Genomic DNA, 24645 nt, shown 5'->3' with positions numbered 1-24645 from the left:
AAGTTGGTCATCGAATAGCGATCAAAACTGGTGACCCCCGAGCTACTGCATTTCTTTTCCAACATATCAGCATTGCCATCCAGCGCGGGAATGTGTCATCGATCTTAGGCACCTTATCTCCTGGTAAAGAACTGGACGAGATTTTTCTTTTATAACTCACAATAAGACGGAAGTACAGACATCCTAGGAGTCTGACAACCACTTTGACAATGTTCTAAAGAATGTATTGAATCCAGGAACGGAAAATAGCTGTAAAGAGACAAGCCAAGCCTTTTTTCACAATTTTAGTGTAAAATTTGTTGAACCTTTAGGATTGTAATTATTACTCATATCCTAAGGTCATTGGTAGCAAACTTACTGCTATAAATTTTAATTTTCATTGTTGCATTTTTTCACAAATTGATCTGAAATATCCATATAATGATATGTATTTTTCTTACTAAAAATGAAAATTATTATATTATATTTGTATATAAAAATATCTAATATAAATTTAAATCAAATTTGAAAAAATATGAAATCAGTGCATCCTAATTTAGGAACTTAAACTCGATATAAAATTAACTGGAGCACGCAGAACATATATGTAGTATTTGATATGAACTCGGTAAAGAATCGCCGAGCCCTTCTAGTTTATTAAATTTCATGCTGAAAAACAGACCTGTTAAGATGTCTCAAATACTTGTAGAAGCAAGCCTTGTAACGTAGAGTAAATTGCTTCTTGTGGCCATAACATTAAAGATACGTATCTACTAAGCAAGAAGGCCATCAGTATAGGTTTCGACATGCTAATTTACCAGTTGAAGTAATGTGAACTTCAATTGAAATACTTGTTTAATAACAGATAGTGAGATGTCAGTTATGTGCACCATTTATTACGTTCTAGCATAATTATCATATATGGTTTCAGTAGATTCGCCTGTCATCCTTATTAGATTGAAGTCTTTCACTGGAAAATCATCTTACATTTAAAACTGAAATGTCATCTTGCGCTTTTGCATGCACAGAATTGGAGAAGAGTGAGATTACGAATCTTAAAAACCAGGTTTCGTACTCTTCAAAAAGTCTTCAAGTGGAGAACTATTACCTGTAAAACATAAACACGAAAATTACTCTTATTTGAAATTCACGAGGGGAAAAACAATATTCAATTATACTATACACTTGCCATAAATTCTATTTTGAGAAAATTTTTGAATCAATCAATAATAATGAAGACTACGTTAAGAATTAATATCCTGTAGTTCTTGGACTAAAAACTACCTTTAACAATAAATTAGATTGCTGTTAATTTTAAAATTTATTTCCAGTTCAGATTGACATAACAATGATCTTCATTTGCCTTCGTTACCAGAAGTAAGTAAATTCTGGTGACCTCTAGTTTGATCTTCTGGAGTACAAAAGGAGGTTAGGAATGATGGTAGTAAAAATTAATTAGGAAATAAATTTGATTTTAAATTTGATGTATAATTTTGATGAACAAAGATCAATTAAAAATATAGAAATTGTGGTTATTGATTATGCAATCTTATTGTTTATCCAATTCCTCTTATCTAAATTTAAACAGGGCTTTTAGCACTGGTGGAAAATAGAAAAAAAGACTTCAACATGTACAGAAATAATAGTGTTAAAGACAACAATGTTAATAACAGAAAATAGATATCGTTACATCTTTATCCTTGTGTAACACTTAAATTGCAGAACATCGCACGAAGATCCTGAATCATCGTTTCGTAAAATCTTCAGCAAACTTAGAAGCGGCTTAGCAAGAGAAAAAATCATTTCGTAGTCACATTAACACATTCAGATATATACCAGGCGGATTGTGAAGGTAATGAATCTTACATTGGAATGGCCGAAAAGAACAGAAACCAGAATCAAAGAACATAGCGTGGACGCAAGAGAAGAAGGCTCTGTAGTATCGAATTTGTCCAAGTATCATAACTCATCTAAACACAAGACTAGGTCTGTCGAATTTTGTTTTTGGAGAATGAATTTTTCAGGCCCTTGGTCAACAGCATTACCTTCTAACTTTACATTACACAATTTTCTCGATCAAAAGTAAATTGTAATCATATAAGAATGCCGTAATTTTTTCCATCTTCAGTTTAAGAATGCATTTCCTCATCTAAACATATATCAATATTGTAAGGTAGAAACGATAGAGGAGCACTTCTCGTTATCTCTACTATATTGATGGAATTTCCTCTTCGAACCCTGTAGATGTCATTGATGTCTATAACATATACACCTGAAGCATAATGCATGTCCTCGAATATACTTTGAAGCGTGTCAAATAATAACGCGACTGGAATAAATGTAAAAAAGCACAAAGAAAAGTGTTGTTTGTACATCTGTAAACAAAAGTTCGTTCAGTTATGAGAAGCTATGAGAATTCTTCGTCAATATTTCATAAGTCGATAAAGTAAGCTTCTACGCCAATAGCGTGAGATTAAATACTATTTTCGATTCGAAATTTACAGGCCAGAAGTGTTTCATATGGAAATAAATTAGCACGTTTATTTGGCCCACCGAGCTACTTGAGCCTCAGCCTACTAAATGGGCTTTTGTACACTTCTCCAAAATACAATTGTGCGCCAGAATTTGTCTGTCCCTTAAAATTGTCAACTATCACTGGATAAATAGTAACAATAAAAGTACTTTGGCTTTTCGCAGATGAGGCTTCGGGTCTGAAATACTCAGCAGAGTATTAACACTAATAAGTTTGTTGAACGTTGGAAAAAGTAAACACGTTTTATCTATATATTAGGGTCTAGGTCAAAACTCCCACACTCAAGAAATGTCAAAACGCCCACACAATCGGTCATAGCTCCCACACAAACAGACAAATCTCCCAAATGCACGAACGGTCACAACTCTCTCAGCCAAAACCCTCACACTCAAGAAATGTCAAAACGCCCACAGAATCGGTCATAACTATCACACAAATGGACAAAACACCCACACATAGCAACGGTCACAATCCCCACATAAATGGACAAAACTCCCACACGCAGAAATTGTCACAACCACCACACAAATGGACAAAACTCCCACTCCTGGTTGCGCGTCTTGTAAGTTTCACACGCTGAAAATAATAAAAAGAAGTCCAAGGGAGTTTTGACCGTTGGTGCATTTGGGAGATTTGTCCATTTGTGTGGGAATTATGTCCGATTGTGTGGCGGTTGTGACAATTTCTGCGTGTGGGAGTTTTGTCCATTTGTGTGGCAGATTTGTCCATTTATGTGGGGATTGTGACCATTGCTATGTGTGGGAGTTTTGTCCATTTGTATGGGAGTTATGACTGTTTGTGTGGGCGTTTTGACATTTTCTGAGTGTGGGAGTTTTGACCTGCTCCCACATATTAATAGTTTAGCTTTTATAAATTTTGTGTTTTATATGCCCAGGTATATAGAACATTCAAAATGACATAATAGCTGCCACTGGTCTTCAAGAAGGCATTAACTTATGTTGCTGGCCCGTTCTGAAATGGGAATAAAATTGCATCTTTTTATAAAATAAAAGTCACTTACAAATATATGTACAAATCTGTATTTGAGATTAGGATTTACTTGAAAACGCCTAGATAGAAACTAAATATCAAGGACAATACTGAGAGTCTTGAAGAAAGTTGGAAGAGGGAACAAACGAAGAAATTGGATGCGGTGTAGGTGAAAATCAATTGGTAAAGTAGTTATTCAATCAGTCACTACTGACGAATCTTGTCTTGAGGAAATATAAGACAGTGACGATGTGAAAGCAGGAGGTAAGAGTTATTTGCAGTGCAGTTTTATATTACAATCTTGAAATAAAAGTAGGGAAAAAATACATTCATTGTCTTCGTGAAAAGAATCTTATCCAGTATCACATTTCTCAACGTGACACTAGTAACTTTTCAGCAGATTCGCATTTAATCGTCCAACGAATTAACTTTGTGATACGAGAAAAGAACAGATGAATAGAAACTCAGACGTGGAATTGGAAAACAACACACTACAAAGTCAGTAAACGTGAAACAAACAACTGAGTTTTGTCACAACTAATCGGAGTGTAACTTTTGTCTGAGAAGTAGTTAAAAGGTTAATTGAGGCTAGATAGAGAGCTTACATTCCAACTTATGTCACGAACTCCGTTGGATTGATAAAGGGGATAGATATTATCACGGATGCCGAGATTCAACAAAACCTAGAAGATAAAGTAGCAATAAACCACATTTGCCGCATTCATCGACGGCAGAACAATGAGATACTTCTCACCACCATTGTAAGACCACGCCTCCATTTCTTCCGAATGCGAATTTCCCAGCACATGTAAATAAATTGGAGTGCCTCGAATAGTTACGACTTGCGAATTGCAAAAACCGACGAAAAGATGCGAATGCGAACGATCCCAACATGCTGAGATTGTTCGTCCGAATTCGTGCGAATGGAGAGTCGTCTGCAGAGGAATTCAGCGCTACGTGAGAGAAGAAAGTTTGTTTTGCGTGAAAGCAGACGACGTTGTGAGGTGCGGAGTTAAAAAAAATAAAAAATGAAAATAAAGATGGAAATAGGTTGATGCTTTAATAAATTGTGTTTTTGATAAAATTCCATTGTTGAACCAAGCTCATTCAGATTACACAAACGACACGTCGTGAACAAATTATGGGCAGATGTAAGCAAGGAACTTTGAATGGAAAATATGTGTATTTTCTTTTGTCTTTAAAATATGAAGATTTAATTAATACACGAACAACAACATTTTATTCAATTTATATTTCGTTTTTGTTCCTCAAATAATGATTTTACGAATATATGTAATTATTGAAAAATATGTTTGAAATAGCAAAAACGGATTTCTTTACTCTTGGAGAAAATTTTCTTAGAAAGTAGATTGATCTCTGTAATCTCTAATTTTATTTAGCTAATTTATTTTAAAGTGGAAATAGTAGCAATTACCACAGAAACATAATAATAAGGGAAGCGACATTCATTTTATTTTGCACACAAAGGAAATTAATAGATATTATTGTTATATAGGCTCTCAAGACTTTAAGGTACGAATTTTCAAGCAAAAATGTTTCACATTGAAGCTTTGAAGGAGACATTACAACTAGATTCGCATTCGCAAAACTTCGGATGTAGTAGAGGCACATAAATTCGCATTCGCATTCAGAAGCAATGAAGGCGCAGCCTATGCTCCATTTGCTATGCAAAATTTCATATTGCCATATATTCCCTCAGCCAAACAACGTTGGGATGGATATTATCGCTTAGATGACTGTAAAATGGGGTCGCTTCAAAATATCGATCTGCTACAAATGCGAGGACGATTATGATCCCGATACTTACACTCAACCACTCTGTTGTCTCAATTGCCACGGACCATATGCAGCCCAGAACGAGCCTGTTCACCCCGTAAACACCATTAACGAATCAACCAATTCGTGGTGCTGGAAAACTGTCATATAACGAGACGCAAAAGCACCTGCCTCCTCTGCAACGCTCCTTATCTACTTTTTTTTTTTTTTTTTTTGCCGTACCTACCTCCAAATTTACTCCTCACAACTCGCACTTCCTTAACAGTCCACGCCCCAGACGCCATCTCTTTCTTCTTCTCGCGAGTAATGTCTCTTATTGTTTTCTGAAACCACAAGGATCTCTCTTTTACAAACTATAATCATTCCATGATGAACTCCGTCACATTATTCATCTAAAACGACTACCTCGACTGCCCACAACTCCACACCATTGCTGCATACTGAGTTTCTCACCACCCTTGGGATGATCACTATGGTGAAGTCGCCTTGGGTATTCGCAACTCATCCCCAGCTCGTGAACTTTCTGCGCTTCCACCAATTGGCTCCTCAAAATTACAAATTCTGGGAGTACTAGATTTACTCTCATCAATATTTATGCTCCAGTAACAGTCCCCCGCTACTATCTTCTATCAACTTCGATCCAATTTCCTGTATCATTGGAGTGATCCTAATCTTAAAAGTGTACAACCAACTAGTTGCCGGAAATCTCACTGCGATGGACAATATAAATATCCTTATCGCCAACGATAGCATTGCTACTGACCTTACGAACCTAAATAGACATCCCAGTGCACCTGACATCACTATCATCAGTTCTTCTCTTTACTTAAACCACTGCTGGAATGTATATGGATAAACTGGCTGCAGTGATCATATTCCTATTATAACTACACTTAAACAGCTTTTTTCCCCACATGTAGACCCACATCCTACCAGATTGCAACAAACTATCTTTTCAAGCACCTCTCTTCTCAAGAAACTTACCAATACTTTTCGTTTAATGCACAGAACCAAAAAGTATTTTTCAAAGAGGAAAAAATCGATTATTATCGAGGAGGATTATGACTGTGTAGGAGGAAGCCCTACACAGTAATAATCTCCACATTAGACGCCCTTGTCATAAACAATTACTTTGGCTTTATCGGACATATGTTAGTATTCATACTTGGCTAAACCAACTATATCGAGGACCGAAATTACCATGTTATACCGCAGTATGCAACCCTTGTATACACCTGCAAACTTGAACAACTAATACTTTTCTTCAACCAATATCTCCACCCAAATACTATTCTGATCTACACGGATGCTTCCAAACAGCATGGACCTATGATTAGAGCAGAAATATACATATCTGCTCTCAACTACGCAACGATTCACAACTATTCCTCCAAGATGTCAGGTTAATTCATAATTCAGGCCCAGTGCAACATCTCAAGGGACGAAGTCAATGATATCCTTAGTAAATATACAAAGCAACATGGCACGCCCTCTGATCTCGATCTCCCAGCATCCATCTTTCCCGAGCAGTTGCTAGGTCGACTGCAAATCGAATTACCAATAACAACAACAATCAGGACCTGGAATTTATTGCTGACAAATGGAACCTTTCCTACAAAGAGAAAATAGGAATTAGTGTGTCTTCACATGGTTCTAGGCCACTTCCTTCCTTCACCATTTTTTCTTCCTCTTTAGTTCCCTGGGTAGTGTCATCGTCGAAGGACGTCATCCTTCATATAAGTGATGGGTTAATATGTTCATAGATGCCAAAAACACATTATTCTAATTCTAAGTCTACTGTGATGTTTTCCATTGTATGAGATTTGCTTTAGTAAATCCGATTTAAACTACTAGCTGAGCAAAACAATATGCCTATTACATGGGCACCCGAAGGTGGGGGCAGAGTGGCCCCCCTGTAACTGTACCAAATTTTTGCTTAAAATATTTTTCGTATATACGCAAATTTTGCATTAGTGCATTATGTGACGTTCATCTGAATTTGTACACTTTGTGTGGTATATGTTTCTCATTGATCGTGCTGCCGCCTGGTGGTGCAAAAAGACAGGGTAGAAGAAAAGGAAAAGGAAAGAAATGAGAGTTGGAAACGAAATATTTAGTTTTCGATGTAAGTGTGTGTGTGTAAACGATGACTCGACAAAAATTCTAGAACAAAGTCGAGCCTAGACCCCAATATACTTTGAAAAATATGAATATTAATATACTTTTTCAAGAAATATCAATATTCGCAAAATTGTTTAAACAATCAGTAAAAATATTGTTGTTGATATGGACGTTTTGATGGTTTTTACGTAAGTCGTTGTCAAAGTAAATCAGCCCCAAGTAATATTTTATAACGACAAGGGGGCGTGATCGAGATTACGAGTGAAACAAAGGACTTCGCAAGGTGCACTTGAAGGTAATGGACTCATGATTACCGACTAAAGTGAAAACGTCTGAATAACATATTTTCTACAACAGTAGCTGCAACATAATGCTGTTATTACGTCGGCCAGGAAAGACTGTTTCATAAACTCTTAAAACTGGAAGAAAGGACAATTTCTACAAGAAGATTGTTTCGGATTCTTAGTGTGTCATCTTAAAATGTGATCACAAAAGCAGGCGCCACGACGAACTAAAACTGTTCTTGTAAATAATTCCAAAACGTATCTACGAACTTGCTACGTAATTGGGGCAATATATCCAAAATACTCAATATGTTACAGGTATGTTTAACTATTGAATAAATGGCACTCTAATGTTTAGATTTGTTTGTTTTCTCTTTTCTAGATCGCATGACGAAGTAAGAATATGATTGTTATGTCACTTGTGAGCAATCTATGAAAGTGGGTGATGTTCTCATCTATTTTTCATAACACGCCTTAGGTCTTCGCCCAGGTGATCCCGTCCGAATCTGGACCATTACGGTGAGGTGTATCGCGCCTTCCTTAAACAATTGTCGTGGGAACGAACTTTCTGAACCCACAAATAAAATAGTGCAAAGCTATATTATTTGAGGGCGAAGAGTAGAGAGTTCTCCAAGGTGGCCGGTTAAGGATGGTGCGTACCGGGCAGCGCAAAGCTGTACCGTAATAGAATGGCTAAGCCCTTCACAGGGACAGAAATCACAATCGGGAAGGTACACGGATCGAGCCCGGATACCGTAAAGGAATGGCGTTTCCTCTCAGGGACGGATCAATTAATAATAATTCACGTTTTTATTAATTGATTCGTAACGGATGTAACATCTGGGAGAGGACCTAGATGTTGTGATATTTGACAGGTTTTATTTCTCATGATATGCTATATGCGCTAACTTGAAAGCATTATTGGTGTTTGTGTATTTGTAATGTGCAGTCATGGCAAAAAGTGAGAATTTAAGCTTGCAAACTTTGCTTGAAGCTATTAATAAAATTAATGATACTGTTAGTGACACCAAACAATTAATGCAATCACTTAATCTTGCTGTCAATGACACCAAGCAACAAATGCAATTACTTAATGGTGCTGTTAACGATACTAAAGAACAAATGCAATCACTTAATGGTGCTGTTAACGATACTAAAGAACAAATGCAATCACTTAATGGTGCTGTAAATGATACTAAACAACAACTCAATGATATTATTAATGAGACAAACAATGAAATCCACCAACAAGTAGAAAAATGTTATAATGAAACGAAACAACAGTTAGAAAAATGTTTTGACGGTATTACAATTTGAGTATCAACGTTAGAGGAATCTTCTGTTAAATTGAAAAAGAGCTTAGAGCGAAGTGTAGACAAAATCAATCGTGCAGGTTCAGATAGCGTTAAACGATTTTCGATACAGTTCGATAATAAGTTTGAGTCACAAGAGAAAGAAAGTGATGAAGTAAATAGTGTTGTAGTTACTAGTACTTGTACAGGTAAAGAATATGCGAACACTCCTAGTCCAGTTATTGACGAAAGTTCTTGTTCTCAGATTGCTGTAGCAGACACACCTAGTCTGAAAATAGTTGAAAAGCGACAGGTAAGAGAAAATTGTGTGTTGTGTGAAGGGTTGAATAACATTCACGAGCTGTGTGCATACCGTTTAGCGAAAAACAGCACTAATGTCGTTGTTTATTGTAATGAAATTCGAGGCAAAGACACCTCAATGCGCGTTGGTAGCTTGTTATCGCAAACATTTAAAAGTGTCTTAGGTAGTGTACCGCTTAGTAAATTAGAATGTATCCCCGTCCGCACTAGTTACTTTTACTTTGTTAATGTAACGATTGTTAAACTAGGTCATGTTGAAAGTAATCTGCACTGTTGTGAGTTAGTAGTCAGTCAAGTCCAAGTTAAGCAAATAACTTTCTTTGTATTCGTATGCACGATGTCTGTACATTCAAAGATCAAAGATAATAGTTCTGAGTTCAGTAAGCTTCCCAATTGTAGTAACAACTTTGTCTCATGGAAAGAAAAGAGTCTAGTTTGTCGTGAAATTTTCAGTAGCGTAAAGCATATGTGCAGTAAACTTGTCAAAAAGCGCATTCATTTACTAGCTTGCAGTAAAAAGAGTAAGAAAAATAAACAAAAGTTGCATAAAGTCCGTAAGAAAGTGAAAAAACTATTCCGCTTATTGCATAACTTTCATAAATTCTCAAACAAGGTCCTGCGTTCCAATCTTAAAAGTAAATTTGGATACCATCGTAGTGTAATGATAGAGCATGGTACATGCAAAAATGCTTCTGCTTATGTCTCTGAATTGTCTTCCGAAAGTACTTGCACGAATGACAGTAATTTGAAATCTAGCGATCATAGTAAATCATTAAGTATTGAGAGCTCCTCCGTGGCTAAGCGTTTAGCGTACGCGCTTTTGGCGTGGGAGACCCGGGTTCGATTCCCGGCGGGAACTCATGTGGTTCGGATTCCACGTTAATCAGTAGGTCCACGTCTCATATAGCCTCGCTGCTGAAAGGGACGCTAAAATAAAATCAACTCAACTCAACTCATTAAGTATTGAATCAGCTGTTGCATTAGGTGCAAACCGCAGATCATTTGTAACTGGTACGTAAGAATTGTAAAATTTTTCAAAGAACGTCCGTCAAGCTATTGAGTAAATCACACGCACTGGTAAGAACCAAAATTAAAAATAAAAATAAATGCAAAACAAAATGTAGGTCAAAAATGCTTGTTGATAAAAAACCGTATGTTAATTGCGTCATCACAATAAAAAAACCCAAACATGCAGGTGCATCAAAAAACCGATCTAAAATGAAAAGTCGAATTAGTGATCGATTAAAATTTCAAAAAATGCTAATAAAGCGTGTTAAAAGTTTTCGAAAGAAAGGAAAAAAATGTGAAGATTGTGGTACAGTCCAAAAGTTAGTGATTCAATCTTCTAACATAAATCAGTGTTTTGATTCACAACTTGGTATGCGATCCAAGTATCGACGCAGTGTTGCCATAATGAATGAAAAGTTAAAAAATGCAAAATTTAATGCTAATAAAGTGAAATTCAAGCAGTTTAGTGTGTTAAAATGCAAAAGAAAGAGCAATATTTTGTGCAATGTTGCCATCTGCAGTGTTGAAAAACAAAGTGCATGTATAAATATGGTGTGTTCTAAAAGTAAAGCTATGATTAGAAACCACTTAATCATTTGTGATTTTACGTACTTGATGTTTTGGCAAATGAAACCGTATAAAATTATTCCTGAGTTAGAGAAACCGAAAGTAGGCGTAGGTTAAATAGATTATTACCTTCCGCCGAATTGATCATTTGGAATATGTGATATTTGCAATGATTTTGGAATAGTTGAAATTTTAAAATTATTTTTGTAATCGTTGTCATAGAGATACCTACCTAGAATTGTCATTTTGTTGAATTATTCTGTGTGTAGTAGTTTAGGCGTCAGCCCTGCCAGTCTTCATTTAAATGTAAAAGCAAATTATTCTGTGTTGAAGCATTTTGGCATTGTAACAAACGAAAGCTATGATGAAAATGAACCTGTAAATTGGGAAAATAAACTGATAATGGCTGACTACCGTAGAAGTGAAAAAGTTAGAAAAAGAAACGAGAAATATAATGCATCCCAAAAAAGAAAATATAAAATAAAAGAAAACGATTTGGTATTCTTGTTGCAATCACATTTGAGTTCAGCAGTAGACAAAAAGATTCGCAAGTTTTTCATGCTACACAAAGGTCCCCTGTTTTGTAAAAATAAAATTTCAGATAAAGTCTTTGAACTTGTAGATCCTTTAACTGGAGAATCTTGTGGCGTACATTCTATTGATCGTATGAGATTGTGGAGACCCACTCAGAAAACTAGGAACATCTGGTTAGAATTAGCTAAGAAACATATACATGAAAAAGAATTTGATTCTGTAACTGATTTTGAAACTGATTCTTGTGAACCGGAAACTTTAGTGAATGTGAATTCTTTGAATATAACAAAAGTTAGTTTGTCTGTTTTCAACAAGTGCGAAAGTAATAAGTTCAATGTTCAGTTGTTGTTGAATGAGCTATTAAAATGTGACACGTATTTGCAATATTTAAACGATAAGCTAGATTGTCGGTATCGCACTCTAATATTAGCTTTAAATCATTTGCTGAATCCTAAGCTAAACAGACGTGACGTGTAAAAAAAAATCACGGACATGGTTGTTTTCTAAATGCTAATGTGTATGAAATGTTGTTTATTAGTATCCATATGTAAAGGAAATATGAGTTAAAAACTAGTTTACATAAATTATCGTATTGTCTTGTTGATGCTTCGCGATAAGTTATCGAGACAAACTGTAAGATCTTAAACCACCAATTGTACGAGGTGAGTTGTTTAGCATTCATGTATTCTTACAAATGTAAATGATGATAAGCTCTGATTTTATTAGAGTGAGAGTAAGTTTTTGTGTGTCAGTGGAATACTGTAACACGAGTATTGAATTATGAATGGCAACTCCCCCCCCCCATTTTTTTAACCTTTGGGTTCATTTTTCTATGTTGTTTTATATTCCTACCTCACTAGAAGGTCTTGTTGCCATTCCAATGGGGTGGGATGAAACTATAAATGTATAATGGGGAAGGGAGACTTAAAAATTTAAGTGGATAGGCGCTTATTAGCGTAAAAGTGTGGCAGACTTACTTCTATCCGGCCTCACTCTTATTGTAACAATACAAAAGAGTGGTAATAAATTTATTTCATGTAGTTATTATATTTAAATGATGTGTAATCCTTGTATTTGTGAATAACAATTTTGTTTTCGTAACTTCTTTGTCAGAATAGCGTGGGAAGTGCAAGTATGCTTCGTCATTTATGCAATTTAAGTATAATGTGTGTAGAATAAGTTTGTTCGTTTCTCTTGTGGAATATTGAAATATATGATTCAAATAATATTTGTTTTATCTATTTGCTTAAAAAGTTGAGTAATTCATAATGATTATTTATTCATGTGCTATAGTTTTTGTATAATATCGTAAAGTAATGTGAACATCTTATGTTTAAAATAATGCCATAATTTCATATAATGTGTGTGTTATTTTTAATAATAAGAGCGCATATAGCATATAAAGGTATATCATGAGAATTATTTGTATATCAATTGTGAGTCATGCACGTATAAATGTTTAACTTAGTGATAGTGCCGAATGTAAAAAAAAATAAAATAAAATAAAAAAAGATTTTACATATAAAAGCCCCATGAAACTTTTATGTAAGCGTATAAATGCCCCACGCGTTCGTCATTTTTCTACGTTAAATGAGACTTCTTCATCTGATGAAGTATCACCCGACGAAAGTTCTTATAAAACTCTTAGTGAACTAGTGTTCATCTTGACTTTGGAACAGTGATGATTATTGAAGTGAAACTACAGTCAGGGTTCTTGAACGTTTACCATTATTCAATGGTGCACGTACATTCCTTTCGATCGCCAATGTAACTGTACCAAATTTTTGCTTAAAATATTTTTCGTATATACGCAAATTTTGCATTAGTGCATTATGTGACTTTCATCTGAATTTGTACACTTTGTGTGGTATATGTTTCTCATTGATCGTGCTGCCGCCTGGTGGTGCAAATAGACAGGGTAGAAGAAAAGGAAAAGGAAAGAAATGAGAGTTGGAAACGAAATATTTAGTTTTCGATGTAAGTGTGTGTGTGTAAACGATGACTCGACAAAAATTCTAGAACAAAGTCGAGCCTAGACCCCAATATACTTTGAAAAATATGAATATTAATATACTTTTTTTAAGAAATATCAATATTCGCAAAATTGTGTAAACAACCAGTAAAAATAGTGTTGTTGATATGGACGTTTTGATGGTTTTTACGTAAGTCGTTGTCAAAGTAAATCAGCCCCAAGTAATATTTTATAACGACAAGGGGGCGTGATCGAGATTACGAGTGAAACAAAGGACTTCGCAAGGTGCACTTGAAGGTAATGGACTCATGATTACCAACTAAAGTGAAAACGTCTGAATAACATATTTTCTACAACAGTAGCTGCAACATAATGCTGTTATTACGTCGGCCAGGAAAGACTGTTTCATAAACTCTTAAAACTGGAAGAAAGGACAATTTCTACAAGAAGATTATTTCGGATTCTTAGTGTGTCATCTTAAAATGTGATCACAAAAGCAGGCGCCACGACGAACTAAAACTGTTCTTGTAAATAATTCCAAAACGTATCTACGAACTTGCTACGTAATTGGGGCAATATATCCAAAATACTCAATATGTTACAGGTATGTTTAACTATTGAATAAATGGCACTCTAATGTTTAGATTTGTTTGTTTTCTCTTTTCTAGATCGCATGACGAAGTAAGAATATGATTGTTATGTCACTTGTGAGCAATCTATGAAAGTGGGTGATGTTCTCATCTATTTTTCATAACACGCCTTAGGTCTTCGCCCAGGTGATCGCGTCCGAATCTGGACCATTACGGTGAGGTGTATCGCGCCTTCCTTAAACAATTGTCGTGGGAACGAACTTTCTGAACCCACAAATAAAATAGTGCAAAGCTATATTATTTGAGGGCGAAGAGTAGAGAGTTCTCCACGGTGGCCGGTTAAGGATGGTGCGTACCGGGCAGCGCAAAGCTGTACCGTAATAGAATGGCTAAGCCCTTCACAGGGACAGAAATCACAATCGGGAAGGTACACGGATCGAGCCCGGATACCGTAATACCCCTCTGGCTCATGAAAATGTATACTTAATGTAGCAAACCACGTATTTTAAATACCAGAAATACGGATGTAATATAGCGACAATGGAGATGGGCCCCTCTAGACAATCTTCTTCGGGCGCCCCTGGTCTATTGTAAAACTTAATAATGTGCAACAGTTTCGCCAACTATTCACTTAACTTCACCAGTGTAGTGCTTGATGAAGTCAAGTGGATGGTTCACGAAACTTTTACACGTTATTATTTTTTATAATAAAAGTATTGTTTTGCTGAGTGAGTAGTTTAAATCGGATCTAAGCTTCTGTCCCCATACTCCTCAGACTCCCATTCAGGAATGTAGATATCAGTAACGGCTCTCCCGATTGTCTTATTGTAGAGAAGAAAAATATGATATAGTCCACTGACTTTTCAGTGTTCTTTAACACCTGTTTGCCATCTCATACTCTGATACTGATACAATAATCCCGTAACAGTAGCCTTATAGCTAACTAACAAAAAACAACTTTCGTTCTTTATTATCTGTTACGATATTACATAGTGAATAACTACGATTTTTAATATGGTCAACATATACAACAATGGAGTGTCCTGTTTATTCACAACAGCATGTGGTGTATAGTGTCTCCGTCACTGTCAGTACTCACTTGTCAGCTTAATGATACTGCTTCAATCGTGCCTTATCGCTTCTTTCCAGGGTCTATCTTGGAAGTTATTTTTTTAAATGTATTTTATTGCTTGGATTGTTCATTGGAACTCTTACTGGTGTACCAAGAGATAGAGAGAAAGTTTATAATTACTATTTATATGTGGTCGAAGTAATCAATAGAGGGGGATAATGCCATGTCCTAGTTCATCTTCGACCTCATGTGACTCGCTTATTGTGAATTATAATTTTGTCTCAGGATTCTTTCTGAAAGATAAAACTATTAAGTGTATAGTTCCGCATTTTACTGCTTAAATCGCTCTTCGGACTTTTTTCCTCGAGCAGAAAGAGAGATTATATATTAAGTATGGTAAGTGTACGGTAGCTCCGTAGTAGAGTTTCATGTCAGCCGTCATAACATCCAGACATAGGAGGTATTTCTGTCTAATACATTGATAAATTAGTATTACTTTCCAAATCTTCCTTGTGAAATTTACGCAGGACAAGTTTAGATTTGTAGCTGACATAAAAGTATGTCCGAAGCATTATTTTTTTTACCGTTAGTGGTTATTTTGAAGAAGAAGAAGAAGAAGAAGAAGAAGAAGTATATGTTTGTTGTGCTTTGCCTTTTGTTGATAATTTAGTGCAAAGCTAATTATATTGGGGTGGAAAAGCCTAGAATCAGTAATCCTAATTATGTTTGTGTACCGTAGTGCGTGTTATTTTGTTCCGCTGTACAGGAACGTGATAACAGTACGTGTCAACTATCCTGTGTCACAACATGTTTTAAAAACCTGCAGACACTTTGGATCAGATACAAAAACTCCTAAGAGTAAAGCATTGGTGTTTGGTCTAACTGGCGCTGGTTTAGGTGCCTTGGTTGGTTGTGGCTATTCTTATCAGCAGGTGAAAAACAATCGAGTTCCAGTCGTTCAAGCTAGTACATCATATGAAAGTCTCCTACTACAGTCTCTACCTGATGTTAATATATCTCGAAAAGTAAGTATTTCTATTATGCAGATTTATTGTAGGATCATAAATTCATTGCATATAAACTTCTTTTTCATTAAATCGCCTCTCTGTATCTTCAACGATCATTTGAGGGGTGCGGACTTGCATTCCTCTGTACATATTCACTTTGAGAGGGCTTCAGTGTAGGTACCGGTACACGATAAGAATTAGTGCCGAAGACACTAACCAACTTGTGCTAGGTGGCTACTAAAACACTCAAACACTATCAAATTAATTCAGGGCCCGAGCGCTAGCAAGAGGTTGCGTCCGTAGGGAGCATGCGCGTCAGCGAAGTTTGGGGCTAACTTTTACAACTTATCTTTTCTTACTTTCATATATCTTACATACAATTATCCCTGTTTCATTTCTGGCCTCCACTATTCACTATTAATCACGAATGTTTCTTATTTTCACGCTTCTTCTGCTCTTTCCTGCGCCCGTGTACATCAGTATAGTACTACTGCGCGAAATTAGTACCTTGAACTGTTAAGTGTTGCAAAGTATACACTACTCATTAATGACTAAAACAATGCGGCCGATTAAATATCGTCTTCTCAAAGGGTGAGGTTGAATTTACATTGAAGTTGCACCAGCTGAGCGTGATGTAATGCCACGTGGTATTTAGTCCACTTTGCTCACAGAACTTTATTGATAAAAAAGTGCGTGCAGTTTTACTATATGGATCGATAGTATAATAATAATAAGTAGTAATGGTAGTAGTAATAGTAGTAGTAGTAGGAAAATGAAATGAAATCTTTAACATCCCACGATTATGCCGGTTAGGCTAAAGGAGAAGGTGATATTGAGATATGAGTGAAATGGTGGAATGAAGAAAGTGGGAGGAAAGGGAGAACTCCGAGAAAACCCACGAGCACGGTGTTTGTCCTCCACAAAGTTCACACGGTGCGAGCTGGGATCGAACCATGGACCTCAAGCACCGGAAGTGAACGCTCTTCCACTGAGCCACCGCGCCCCCTAGTAGTAGTAGTAGGAGGAGGAGGAACTGGTTAGAAGCCCCGAAGGGCTCGTTTTGTTCCACCTTAACCCCCATGATAGTACATCAGCGTACATATCCTAAGTTAGTTAATAACATAGTCAGTTTGAAACACTGCCAGATTATGCTCTACTGCTAGCTCACCTGATATCGTATCAATCCGCGAACATATACAGTCCACAATTTAACTTAAGTTTTCTCCCTTATTCATCACCCTACAGTAATGACCTTTCTAACGTTTGTTATTCTCATTATCACATTTAGTTTGATTCTGTTCATTTCTCCGTAAATTTTGTATTTCGGGAGCGCCATCTGCAGCACATGTAACCTAACTTTGGTACACACATAAACGATGACAGCGCAAAACACCTTACGTGTTGATTGTGTACTTGTACTACGTTACTAAACACTGATATGGAATAAGAAAACTTAGTTTACGTCTTGAATTATGTATTTGTATGTAATTAAAGACGTTTTAGTTAATATCCCGATATATTTTCAGCATATTTTTGATTTGAGGGGCCAGAATTTTTTGAGTTAAAATTTCTTGCTTTCTTCGTATGTTTTCTGTATTTTTGTTGGCTTAGGTTATATTAGGGTAGGTTAGGTTAACTTTGTGTTGGCCCTCCTGTTCCAAAACTATCCCATATTTTCATTGCTTGCATATATATGATCCAAAGTAACATAAAATTACTAACTTAGATTTCAGAAATATGTGGATTCCTTAACTTTCTGGTACTTGTATAATTGCGCGTCATGAGTTAACACACTGACTTCGGATACTACAATTTACCTTGCTTTACTTTGTATAATATGTTTATTTGCATGCCTACCTTATGATCAAATCCATGCTTAACAACATAGATCTTTATTAATTTATTTTTACGTAGATACGCGTCTCACAAGTAAGAACACGGCAGATTTAGATTATTTACACACTGATATATTAAAATATTATCACAATTTTTTTTCCGTAAATATGTGGATCCGTACAGTAAATCTGCACCTTTCCTAGTTGAAAACTGGAGTAGTTATGAACGTGTGAACATGTACAGATTAAAAAAAAAAAAAAAAAAAAACTCATTTAAATCCCATATTCTTTCAACCGTGCTTAGGAGCAGTGGATTGGTAAGCAGGACCGCGTAACTTTACAGTGCCAGCTTCAGTTGGTATCCATACGCCGGCTAGAGAAATTATATTCGATTAATTTCAAGAAAATGGGTCAAAATTTTGTAATCTTGCACTTGAGCGTAACGAATTAAAATCTAGTGATTTTAGGGTACCTGCGTACTAATAATGCGTCAACTAATGATGAAAATAATGATAACTATTTCAAGTCAACTAACCCTTAACAGGAAACATGTGTCTGTCAGACACGTATGGTTTTTCTTTCTATTACATTGGCAACACTGATTCACTCAATGTATCGGTTTTCTCAGTACCTTCCTATTATTTAGTTGTGCGTGTGTTGCAATAGTTCATTGTTGGCGTTAATGTCTGAGTGAACATTTATAGATGATTTTAGAAAACCTACGGTGTCTGAGAGGCACGCATTTCCGTTATCGTCTATATTTTTGCGTGTCTATTGGACACACATTTCCTGAAGAGATAGTTTTTCTTTCAAAAGGTTTTGTGGTTGACTTTTATTTACTATGAAAGAGAAGCTATAGAACTCTTTAAACATACTATTTTGTTTGTATGAAATTTTGTGTATTTGCAAAATATAGACCTAGTACTTCGAGAAACAAATGTAAGAAAGAAACTGTAAATACAGCAGATCGTTATTCTACGGCAAAAATTCCAAAAATGCTGAAAGTGGAGGAGGAATTTATGTTACTGTCTTCAGTAGATTCTGATTAAGAACCCTCATTTTTTTCCTGAAAGTCAAGAATTACCTACTGACCGTGAGGGCGATACTAATTCTGGTACAGTGCAAGGTGTGAGGTCAAGTAGTAACAGAAGTGTCAATGTGAGCAGCCCTACTCAAGTTTCATGTGATAATGAAAGCCTTAGATACAGAGATAAAAACAGGTTTGTTTGGAATTCAAATGAACCACTAAGAAACCAAAGGGTTCTTCATCAAAACGTAGTAAGAGGGATGCCTGGTATAACCACCCATGTAAGAAATTTGGAGAAAAAATCCAAGCAAAGTTGATATTTGGTGTACCTTATGTGATGATATAATTGAAAAGATTTCAACATGAAGTTGGAAGAAGGTCGAAACAAATTTGAAGTAGAATAAAGTCAAACTACAGATCTACTTACTTATCTGAAAATAAAGCCCTTATTGCTATTCTAATGTTCTGTTCTATTTGTAAATCAGGATATGAAGACATGTATTCACCATTTTCAAAACACTTTCGGACTACCTCTATTTAGATCTACCATGTCCGTAAAACGTTTCCAAGCTCTTTTGGACAAATAACACATTTGGACAGGGTAGCTACCTGTGGACAAATAGCATATTTGCATGGTAGTAATGTGTAGAATTATTGGTAATGTGTAGAACTTAAAATTTGTCACTTTTTAAATTTATGTACTATTTTTATTTAGATATTAAAATATTTTCTGAACTTATATGCCAATAGAACCGAATTAATGTACGGTATGTAATTCTTGTTTATCATATTTTCCTCGCAGTACAAAATATAAAGTTTCATTAATCTACATCACACATATGATTTTTTTAAAAAGATATTGCCTTATACATGTCCGTGTCCCACAGAGACACATTTCCTGTAAGCGAGAAAAAATTACGTTTCCTGTTAAGGGCTAATGATGAAAATTCAAGTCTCAGATTTTGATAATTTTTTGTACATTGAAAGACATGTTCGAGAATAGTTATTTCCCAAAATAAAACTTTTCCAACCCTTATAGTTAATTAGTAATTAATTACGCAATTAGCTTCAAAGTTACGACTCAAAAAACAGGTATTTTTTGCATTTTATTGTTTATGTCAATAACCATAAGACAGTGGTGCCTCCCCCCTTATGTCCATGACGCACCCCCCATCCTAATTGTCTACCCGTAGGTGTTCTTCCATGAAAAAAATCTTCTTTTCGATTAATTTTTACTTTCCCTCAAACATATTTATACAGATTTTAACCCCCCCAAATATTTCAATGACGCACTTTGCGTCATAGCCCCCCTTGTGGGCACCCCTGCATAAGAGCTATGAAGCAAAAAATTTGCATCCATATGTAATTTTGCGTGTAGCTTTCAAATCTGCGATCCCAAGTTCGGGCCCCGGAATGAGCATGTGGTGAAAGTTGTGCATGTGTGAAATTTTAGCACAAAGTTAAGAAATACCTATATTTCGTGTGAACCAATTTGGTTTTGGGTATGGTATGGTAACTTCATAGCTCCTATGGTTATTGAAATAAACAATAAAACGCAAAATCAGATGTTTTTGAGTCCTGACCTTGAAGGTAATTGCGTAATTAATTAGTAATTAACCATGAGGCTGGTAAAGTTTTATTTTGGGAGATAACTATTCGCAAACATGTTTTTCAGTGTACAAAAAGTTATCAAAATCTGAGACTTGAATTTTTCATCATTGTAGAATGACTAATGAAAGTCGCGGGCGAAGAAAAGAAAAAAAAAAAGTCAGTGCTCAAACCTAAATATTAAGTTTGCGGTTATCGTGTTGGAATAGATGGTTACACGTTAATGAAGTTACCAACAATTAATCTCCAACATGGCCGGCCGCAACTTTTGCACAGAGTTCCTTTTATTTATGTGACAAAGATTGTTCTGTTCTCAAATAGCAATTTATTAAAAAGCAGGAGAAATTGAAACCAATGATTACAATTCGCATCTGCACAATTAGGGTTACCTTAAATTCAAGCATCAGTTAGTGTCACATACTTAGCTATACCACTCAACTACTGCTTTTGTTATTAAACCACTCAATGAAAAGCTTTGGCTATGTCGGTTACAGCAAACCAAACTCAAATTTTGCGTTGCGTTGACGCGAATCGCTACAGTATGTTATCCAGGCTTTGTACTGACATTGATCAGTGAAAGTGACAAATCATTAGTGTATTTAAAGCTCTTTTTGCTATTACAAACTGTTTACTGAGGTAGTGTTTTCTTACAAATTAATTTTTTCAGCATGTTACCATAAAGATAACTATACCGGTAAATTGTTTACAATATAATTATAGGTATGATAAGTAATTGCAACAGAAGCATTAGTGTATTTGAAGTTGTTATATTTGTTACAAACTATCCATCGTGATGTGGTTTATGTTCTTTGTTGCTTGAACGTTGAAATAAGTTTAATAGTAGTGACAGTATTTTTTTAATTACATAATGGAAGCCATGAGATGTGATTAGAACAGTAGTGTGTTTATGTTAAAATAGTGATAATCTACTAAAGAAGGAAGGGGGGAGGTCCCATGGAAAATTACGCTAGTAATAAATATTTAGATCCATTTCAGAGTGTAAGTTGTTACTTAACATAGAAAAGAAAAGGCAATTGATAAGGTTCGATCATGCGTTTGAAAACGTTTGTTAGATCGTAAATAAAATTAAAGTGGTCCAGCATAAATCAGAATCTTAAATCGACAGAACTGCTTATGAATCATTGTACACAAAAGTTCTATTATTGAAGACATGACAAAAGTAATCTAAATAGCGCATAAGACAAAATTATAGAAAGATCAAAGTAAAAGTATTAATGCAAGTTTACTTCACCAGTTTGCTAATTATCTTCTATTGGAGTCAGTAGCGTAGCCAGGATGTGTTGGGGGGGGGGGAGTGCTGTTATAGGTACACATAGAAAAATTACAAACATCAAAGTACCAAAGTACATTGTCGGACCTCTTTGGGAGGGAGCCGGCCCCTCTGTGCCCCCCTTCTTTACGCCACTGATTGGACTAATCACTAAGTTTATGCATGTACATTCTATAACAATTAATCATTTCTCTCTTTGTTTTCTTTTCTTTTGTTTTTTTTTTCGTAGAAATGCTGAAATTTGAATCCATAAACTAATAAGAAAATAGTTGCAGAACATTAGTAAATTTTAGTGAAAATAATTAGAAGTTTTCCACAACATAATTACGTTGAAAGTAGTTATTAACTCATGCATATTTCTGTGCAAGTGCAATCAAACATTAAAAGCTGGTAGAACCACGGTGACTCAGTGAGATGGACCACTCATCTCGTGTGCGAGGGATCCTTACTTCTATCTTATGTCATGTAATGTTTGTGGACAGCATTGTGTCCGTAGGTTTTCTTACATCTGTCCCTTTTCTTGAATTAGCTTATTTGCATGAGGCATAAAACTAAAGATTTTATTTCAATGATGTCAATGTTAAACTTGGCAGCTATGCATGTGAAAAATGTTGTAGAAGTTAATGAAATGCGTAAAACTGTTTTAGTAAGTTAGTAGAATGCTCACCCTTTAATAAACAAGAGATAAGGAAATTACTTACCTATTTGCACAATAATTGATTTTTTTCAGGACGATTATTTCGGTAGCCTATGTGCAACCATCTATAGACCCGGGTGAGAACACGGTTGGAATCCAAAAGTGTACTTCATTCCTTTCAAGTGTTATCTTTCAACTGTACTTCATTCCTCCCCTAAGTTGCGGGCCTGAATTTTTATTTAAACAGCATCTGAAGTGTTACTGTTCATCTCAGCAACCACGAAAACTATGGATTTGACACTAATATAGGTCATTTTTGATCATTTTATGCATCTCTCCTCCCCTTCCCCCAAGTTGCAGTGCTGATTTGAATTTAAGCTTTATCGGTAATGTCACTGTTCATCTCAGCAACTCCGAAAACTATAAGTTCGACACTAAGATCGGTAATTTTCAATATATATCCGCACTTCCTTCCTCCAAGTTGTACGTTCAAAGTGAAATGGTAAAAATCCATCCCGGGCCCAAACCTCATCTACGTTGAAAACTTTTATAGAGATCAGTGTGGTGATTCAAGACTTGTTAAGTTACAAATATAGTCACTTTCATTTTTATATATGTAGATAATTTCTGGCACTACAAAACAGGTATTTGTTTACATACAAAATTTTGTACATAAAGTTTATATATGTACAGTCTGTATATGAATATTAAATAATAGTAATTATATGTCTTAGTGCATGAGTATTAGTGAAATTTGTCTACTACACTTTCTTTTAAGAAGTAATTTGGTTAAAATTAAGAAAATTTCACCAGATCAAAGAGCACTTTAAGAACTCAGTTTCATCATTTGTTGCAACAGAAACGCTTCATGATGTTAAGTGTGTATGCAATTGTAAAAGTTCTGTAATTAATACACAACCAGGAGTAAACGACTAAAAGGCACATAAAGGACATGAGTGCAGACTATTAATTTTCAAGATTAATTACTACAGTTTTATTTTCGAATGCTTCTTTTTTAAATATTCATAATATTAAAATTTTTCAATTTACATTTTTCACGCGTTCGAAAAAAAAAAAGGGTTCCATTACTAGTAAAACTAACCTAATACAAAGATTTTTGTTATTTTCACATTTTCTCCGGAAAAAAACTGTTTTTTACCAGCCGGTTCAAAATTTCCGGAAATTTTACAACACTAGTTGGGTCTCAAGACACCTTTTCAGCTGTCTACCCAATTGTAACTGTAAAGTGTAACATGTATACTAATATCGAACACAAATCATAGGAAATATTAATAGGTAAACATACACTTAAGTGTAGTTCATGTAGAACATGTCATGATTGGTTGAAACTACTAATTGATATAAATTCTAAACTCTAATACTTTTGAAGATTTTTAATGTTTCATATCATTAAATCTCAGCTTTCGAGGGATTCGAAAACCGAACATCATTAAATTTCCTGTAAATACATTTTTAGAATGTGCTTACCTATAATGTTTAACATTAAAGATAATTGTAGACTCGAAACTAGGTCATAAGTAAAGTGTATTAGTCATGCTGAGCACGTTGACGAATCTTTATTACATAATCTTTGTAACATATCTTTGTGAAATTATATATATATTTATGTCTTTTTCCCTCAAGGTAACTGGAGCACCAAACAATTTGAGGCTGATGTTATTCCAGTATCAAACATGTCCCTTTTGTTGTAAAGTTCGGGCCTTCTTAGATTATCATGGTTTCACCTACGACATTGTAGAAGTAAACCCTGTTTTAAGACAGCAGATTAAATGGTCACAGTATAAGAAAGTTCCTATACTAGTCGCAGAGGTTGAAGATGGTTATCAGGTATACATAATGATTTATTTAGTTGTTTAGTTGTAAGCAGTATATGCATTTTTTGGAGTGAATGGATGATGTAGGAAACAAGATAAGAAATAATTACTTATAGGACATAAAGTACATATTATAGCACAATAAAGAATTTTAATGACCATATTTTAATATTCCAACGAGGACTCATATTATTTCAGAGTGATGTTTAGGTTACGTGAACTCAGTAAACAAAATCAGAATCAAAACTCGGCTAAAATCATACTTCGCAGTAAGTTCATCACATGCTTTGTTGCAGTAATACCAATGAAAAATGAAAGCTTAGAGTGTCAATACGAAAGTAGTGA

The 24645-nt window shown here is 35.3% G+C and overlaps 1 protein-coding gene across 1 annotated transcript in view; it reads left to right on the top strand.

The window, feature by feature from the left end:
• The first annotated feature begins 15688 nt into the window (after positions 1-15688).
• Positions 15689-24645, top strand: part of Su(P) (prostaglandin E synthase Su(P)) — a 65053-nt gene continuing 56096 nt past the window's right edge. Inside the window, exons 1-2 of the mRNA XM_081765681.1 lie at positions 15689-16085; positions 24110-24313. Of these exons, the coding sequence (XP_081621807.1) occupies positions 15783-16085; positions 24110-24313 (507 nt within the window). The 5' untranslated portion in view covers positions 15689-15782. The remainder of the gene's footprint in view (positions 16086-24109; positions 24314-24645) is intronic.

Source organism: Thermobia domestica, chromosome 7, assembly GCF_964235325.1.
Source record: "Thermobia domestica chromosome 7, izTheDome1.hap1.1, whole genome shotgun sequence".
Taxonomy (NCBI): domain Eukaryota; kingdom Metazoa; phylum Arthropoda; class Insecta; order Zygentoma; family Lepismatidae; genus Thermobia; species Thermobia domestica.
Note: the sequence above shows the minus strand (reverse complement) of the source record. Positions and strands in the feature narration are given on the sequence as shown.